Source organism: Tursiops truncatus, chromosome X (genome assembly GCF_011762595.2).
Source record: "Tursiops truncatus isolate mTurTru1 chromosome X, mTurTru1.mat.Y, whole genome shotgun sequence".
NCBI lineage: Eukaryota > Metazoa > Chordata > Mammalia > Artiodactyla > Delphinidae > Tursiops > Tursiops truncatus.
Window position 1 is genome coordinate 28,630,595 of NC_047055.1, and position 6,761 is coordinate 28,637,355.

Here is a 6,761-nt window from a genome sequence, read left to right on the forward strand (position 1 = left end):
CCTTAAATCTCAACAGTGCTAAATTTCCTCCCTGCATTACAAAAGTCACACAAGGAAATGAAATCCCAGGATGGACGCTCACCATCAAAATGAGACCCCTCTTCGACTGACAGTCATGGAAAAACCATGGATTAATACTCTTTTCATGTCACTCAGTTGTGTCTCCGAAGAGGGAACAGTGAAAATACTGCCCAGTCTGTCACTTGAACATTGTTTATATTTGTTGCCGGGATACCAAAGGCTCTTTTAAGCCTTTGGCTAAGAAGAACACCATGCATCTGAACTTGTTCACCTGCACTTAAAGCAAATGGCTGAAATGATGGGCAAGCTCCTCCAAACATTTTGAGTGGACCGCAAGGCATTTTTGTGTGTGTCCAGAAATTGTAACATCCAATATTTGTTGTTCCAATAAATGTCCACCTGCATACCGAAGTGCACATTACACATAACAAAATGAGGCTCTGAAAAGACCGAAGTTAATTATTTTGAGGTAAATCAGACCACCTTTGACCCAAACTCTGAGCTGTAATTTTGTTTCTCAGCTTCTTGGTCCTGAAATTAATGTAAATCTTTACATTCGTAATTTTATTTGCCAACGCCAACCCACCCACACAGTCTGCAAATGACTGTTCTGAGTCAGAGACTATGCACTTAACGACTGTGTTAGATATTTTAAAATGTTCTCTGGAAGGATTCAATCACCTAATCCCAGTCCTTTCTCAGATTCTGCTTTATGTAAAAATGATGGACCCAGAGAACATCTAAACTGGAAGGACTTTAGAGGAGAAATTAAGGTTGTGATGTGAAAAGTGACTTGCCCCCGGGTCACTCAGCGACCAAAGCTAAAAGCGCAAAGGAAAGTACTGGCTTCCTTTTAAGGTTTTAATAAAGGGTCACACTTAGAAATCCTTGCTCAGAGTCCAGAAGCTACCCTTTCCCTACCCTCCTGCCTCTGACAGCGTCTGTGAGTCCTGATGCCCACAGTCTGACACCGGTCTAAACGAATCATGCCATTTTGAATCCAAGCAGTCAGAATATGATTCAGATAAAAACAAATCAGCTACTCTTACAACAAGATGCATTACATTTTTTTTTGGATGGATAGACAAGAAACTGTTCATAATGGTTACTTTTGAAGAGGGGGATTAGGGATGGGAGAGGGAGGACAGGGAAATGTTTGCTTTTCATTTCATATCTTTTTTTTACTGTTCAACTTTGATGACCATGTACAGATACTGTGTTGAAAACCTAAAAAACAAATTAGAAATACTATGCTCACAAACTTCACAGGAGAAATGCAATTTACCACAGGAACACGGACACTTGAAAACCTAGCATCCGGTACAGCAATACTTTAAGATTTTTTCTACTGAAGTGTCCATAATGGCAGAGAAGGCTGAAAGGTTTCCCCCTGGGGTCTGAGGGCAGTGCCAGAAATGGTCCTCTATACACAAGAACTCTCTTTGCCCCTTTAAAACACATTCAAATTGTGCAATAGACTCTCTAACATATCCGCATCTCTTTTAATACAAAAATAATGGCTTAAATGACTTACCATCCACGACAACTGCCCCTGTGGGGAGACACCCCTGGTTTCTTTCTCCAGCGGTTGGAGCACCCGGAGCACACTGCCTTCAGTGACTGGGCGGAGTGGCCCCTGGAATGGGGAGCACGGCTGTGTGCGAGCTGACCTGTATTCTGGCTCTCTCACCTGGAATCAGGCTTCACGGATGCTGTTAGGCTTTGAATAGTAACAAAACAACGGCATAAATTAGGGGGTTGCTAAGATTGTGTACCATCAATGTTCGCATGAGCATAATGGACATAATGAATTCTATAGCACTATCCTGCACAGCTTGGAGAGATTAAAACCACTTTGTCTTTAAATTAAATTTCAAAAATCATTGAACAACAAGAATAGAAAGAGAGGAAAAAAAACACCTCATCTGTCAGCCACCCAATTGTAGGAAGCGCCACTTCTTTCTTTCTGATCATTAATGCTCGGTCCTAGGTTTATTTTAATAGCTGCCAGCTCAGTGAGTCCACATCTATTGTAATAACCATAAAGGGGGCTTGGGTTCTCTTGTATTGTGGTTTGCAGCCCTAAGTGGAGAGCCTCTTATCCCCTTTCAGGAACAAATTCTCTGAAAAAGACCTAAGCTGAAGTTTATTTTATATAAATTCTGCAAAAAATAGTACGTGTAGGCTGTCGCAGAGAAAGAAAAGTGGATTTGAATTCATTTTTAAGTAGTTCTCTGCTTGGGCATATCTTCATTCAACAAAATGGATGTCTGATTATGAAAAAGTCACATGAGTGCTTACTAGATGCCGGGCGCCATATTGATTGCTCTACACGCTTTACGTTACTTAACCCTCACTCCCAACACCCCTAGGAAATATGGCTAGCACTATTAAATCTCCACTTTACAGATGAGGAAACTGAGACCCAGGATAAGTGACTCGCCCAAGGCCATACAGCTAAATAAGCAGCAGAGCCAGGATTCAAATCCAGGTACTTCCGATTCTGGAGTCCCTGAAATCTTAACTGTCTCGTAATGATTATCACAGTTACCATTTACAGTGTTTATTATGTAGATGCTTTGCATAAATTATGCTTTGCATAAATTATGCTTTGCATAAATTCTTTAATCCTTGAAACAACCCTCGGAGGCAGGCATTATTATTCTCATTTTATAGATGAGGAAAACTGGGGCTGAGAGAAATTAAATAACTTACCCAACAGCAGAGCAAGTGGCAGAATCCAGGCCTGATGCCAGTAGAGTCCTGGGTTTTTCTAACAACTTTATTACCACACCTTTTACACGTAAACACTATATATTTAAGGTATACAACTTGACGATTCGATATGTATACATTGTGAAGAGTTCGCAACAACTAACCTATACTACAATTAAGGTGCTTGGCCGGGGGACACATAACAAACTCTACGATCCCCTGGGCACCAACGCCTGTGATGCAGACCCCGTCTGTGAGTGGCACTTAAACATGCCAGCGTGCGAGATGTTCCTCAGGAATGTTTTACCTGTGCACATGGACCACCGATCCTATCACTTTCTACTTTGAAATGTTGTGGCTTGACAGCCACGGTGCTTTATTCTTCATACAAATCTCGTGTTACAGGTAAGATCCACTGGATTTCTGAGGCCTTATCAAGAGCTACAGAAATTGCAGACACTCTCACGTGGATCCCAAGTAAGGGTTTATCCAAAAAAAACAAATGTCCTCCATCGACTAGGCTTATTTTCATGTTAGGCAAGATGCAGATGCTCCCTTTTCTCTTTGTAAAATGAGTTTTGAGGTCGTGGCAGCTCTCTCCATAATCGTTAACAGCACTGCCATCTCAGCACCGGGTAACTGTGCCAGCTCTAATCCTCTGCTTGAACAGGATTAAATTAAAATGACTTGAGACAGGTGAAGATAGATGAGGGAAGGCAACTGGACAAAAGTTGCTAGCTGTTACCACCTTATATTTTACAATACTTCTGTTGAAATGAGGTGAAATTCATAGAACCACCATTCTAAAGTGAACAGTTCAGCTTATATTTCTTGATTAATAACCACAAGATAGGAAAGGTGGGTACATAGTACTTTTTAGAGAAAGCTCATCAGCTATGACTGTCCACGGGCAATGGACCAATGGTTTTTTGGATGCTTTGGGTCTGAATTTCACTTTGCTAATGTATTGGGAATGCTGATGGGTCACATGACCGAGCTATTCTTCGCTAAGTAGAAGAAAGCGCTTCACCTCAGGAGATACTGTAGCATTTATTAAACAGGTAGCATTTTACTCAAACACAGCACTTACTGAATTATAAAATGTACTTTTACATGAAAATAAACCACAAACAAAATTATATTTCAGGTATTTTTTATTTCTTCAAATTTGTTATTTCATCAGGAGTGACTAAAATAAAAAACATAATTGTGTCCCATCATCGTCATGGAAATGGCTTTAAGAGAAAACTGGTCAGGTATATATTATTGCTTCCCATTTTCAACCGGTAAATAGTTGCCATTGATAAATAGACAGCCGACAGTCTGTCAGGAATGCTCAAGATATGTTACATAATACAACATGCCTGGTCACAGAAGAAGAAAAACTAGGAAATAACTTATGTGAACTTCTTGATTTCATCATACAAGACAAGCACAAAAGCACCACCCATGCCTCTGAGGACATTGGACCACGCGCCCTTGAAAAAGGCTTTGGCTCCTTCGTCACGAGCAATCTTCCTCCAGCAGTCAAGTGTGCCTGTGTACATGATATCCGCTGCAAAGGACAAAGACAAGGAGCTGGTGACCTGAGGCTGATGAAATATCCTTAGGTTTAACTAGACTAAACCAGGGCCCCACCTCTAAGAGCTAATGTCAGTTTTTAAAGATCCAACACTGACACATTAGTGTGGGCAACACTGAAATCTTAATCTGGTGACTAGAGAACCACAGGGATATGTAGACTACCCGCTGGTCTTAACCTCTAATACCATGGATGCCCCTTGGGCATAAGCACCCAAAGGGCCCACTCAAAGGCAACTGTGCAGTAGACACAGACCAACCAACCCCATCTGCGATCTCAACAGACTGCCATTTTCAAAGACAGGCACGGCTAGTTTGTGCCCATGCTCCATGCCCACATCTTCGTCTTCTGCTCAAGCGGAACTTACTTCCTTTGCGCCCTGACTGCATCATCATGCGGCGACGCACTGTGTCAAACGGATAGGAAGTCAACCCAGCAACCGCTGTGACGGACTGTGCGATCATCCAGCTGATGAAGATATGCGTATTCTTGGGATCTGGAAGCATTCCTGAGGATAGAAAAGAGACACTTTGACCAGAAAGCAGAGTCCTCCTGACTTGTTGTCTGCCACATCCCCTCATCCCCAACATCTCATCTGTACACAAAGGGCTGTACTGGGTGACCGTGGCTTCCATCGGCAATTACAAAGAAATCTCTGGCTCCTGGAAAATTAGGATGGCACAACGATCTTATAAATGATCTCACGAGAACACAGTTTTGAAGCACACAGCAAACTTACCCTTCGCAGTGTCATAGATACCGAAGTAGGCAGCTCGGTAGATGATAATACCCTGCACAGACACGTTAAAGCCTTGGTACAGGCCCTTAATCCCGTCAGATTTGTAGATCTTAACCAGGCAGTCACCAAGGCCTCTGAATTCCCTTTCAGCTCCAGCTTTGCCCACGTCGGCTGCTAGACGAGTACGGGCAAAGTCAAGAGGGTACACAAAACACAACGATGTGGCCCCGGCGGCGCCACCTGATGCCAGATTCCCTGCGAAGTAGCGCCAAAACTGGGTCCTCTTGTCCACACCACCCAGGAAGATCTGCTTGTATTTATCTTTGAAGGCAAAGTTGAGAGCCTGGGTGGGGAAGTATCTGATGACATTGGCCAGGTTACCACGCCAGAAGGACAGGACTCCCTGCTCCTTGGGGATACGAACCACGCAGTCTATGATGCCCTTGTATTGCTTATCTGCAGTGATTTGCTTGCTGGCATGCTGCACCTGACAGATAAGGAGAAGGCCAACAGGGAGAGTTATAACCATGGAGAAGGGAAAAGCGAGAATATATCATCTCAACAGACACCCTTAAAGGTTAGCTGGCTCCCACTTTCCCCAAATCTAGTCTTCTATGTCACACAGGCTGGACGCCCCCCAAACCTCTGACGCTGTCACAGGTGGAAGAGGTGATCTGCACCCTTAGAAGCATTAAGCCTCCATCCCTTTGGATGGGGAGGAGGCACCCTCAAGCGGACCCGTGACCTTTAAGCCTCGGAGAAAAGTCATTACCTCAGACCCAGGTTCAGAAGCATCAGGGCGAGGCCCACGTCGGGCGCAATCACCTTGGTGACCGTGGCCTACGCCTCAGGGTCCCCGGAGCGGCTTCCCTCCCGCTCTGGCCCCCCTCCTCTCCTGGAGGTGACCCGTGGGCCACCACCCCTACGCCCGTGCAGGCGCGCCCTCTAGAGCCGGAGCGGGAGAGCGCGCCGCGCAGAACGCCAGGCCGCGGGGACGCGCCGGCGGCTGCGCGGGGGAGGACGCAGAAGGGACACGCGCTTCCCTGCGCCGGCTTCCGGCCCGGCTAGGTCAGAGCGCGGCGGCCGGCTGTGAGGCAGCTCCACCGGCCGCACGGCCTCCACGGGGCTGCTATCTCCTTGCCGCGACCTTGAGGTCTTCGGTAAGGGCAGGTGTCCCTCTTTTCAGTGCCGGCTTTCAGGCTTAGCCCTTGACCTCAAGGCCCGGGAGCCAGTCACCCCCGGGCTGTCCCATCCGAATTCGCTGCCTCCGGGATGCCCAGGCCCTGGGCTTCCTCCCCCGACCCTCCGCCCCTGACCCTTTCCTAGATCCTGAACTTCAGATCACTAAAGCATCTCCCTCAAGTCTGCCTTTTGGTCCGACCCTGCGGCCACCCCTGCTCCCACGCTGCCACTTCCCTGGACTGGTCCAGAGGGTTCGTTCTCCCCAGGCCCTGGGGCACCGCTTCCCGCGCGACCCCCTCCCCCCACTTCCTGGTCGGGCTCTCCGATTCCGGGACGTACCTGCAGCAGCAGCTTGACCCGCTCGATGGGCGCTACGGCGGTCTTGGAGATGGCCGCGGCCACTCCACCTGCCAGGAAGTCCTTGGCGAAGGACACGGCGGCATCTGTCATGTTGGAAGGAAAGAGGAGGCGGGCGACTGCGGGAACAGTAAGAAACCGGCTTGGACTCCGAGGCTCTGGGGC

The 6,761-nt window shown here is 46.8% G+C and overlaps 1 protein-coding gene across 1 annotated transcript; it reads right to left on the reverse strand.

The window, feature by feature from the left end:
• Positions 1–3,872: 3,872 nt before the first annotated feature.
• Positions 3,873–6,761, reverse strand: SLC25A5 (solute carrier family 25 member 5). Its single transcript, XM_004329080.4, has 4 exons — positions 6,579–6,761; positions 5,058–5,544; positions 4,686–4,826; positions 3,873–4,291 (listed from the first exon to the last, which is right to left on the reverse strand). The coding sequence occupies exons 1-4, from the start codon at positions 6,687–6,689 to the stop codon at positions 4,134–4,136; spliced, it is 897 nt and encodes a 298-aa protein (XP_004329128.1). The 5' UTR covers positions 6,690–6,761; the 3' UTR covers positions 3,873–4,133.

Bases quoted from the DNA above. Each gene is read 5' to 3' on its own strand.
- SLC25A5 (XM_004329080.4), bottom strand. From the start codon at position 6,689: ATGACAGATGCCGCCGTGTCCTTCGCCAAGGACTTCCTGGCAGGTGGA. The intron at 4,827-5,057 runs GTAAGTTTGCTG...TTCTATCCTCAG, and splicing joins TATCTATGACACTGCGAAGG to GAATGCTTCCAGATCCCAAG. The intron at 4,292-4,685 runs GTAAGTTCCGCT...TGTCCTTTGCAG, and splicing joins GCAGTCAGGGCGCAAAGGAA to CGGATATCATGTACACAGGC.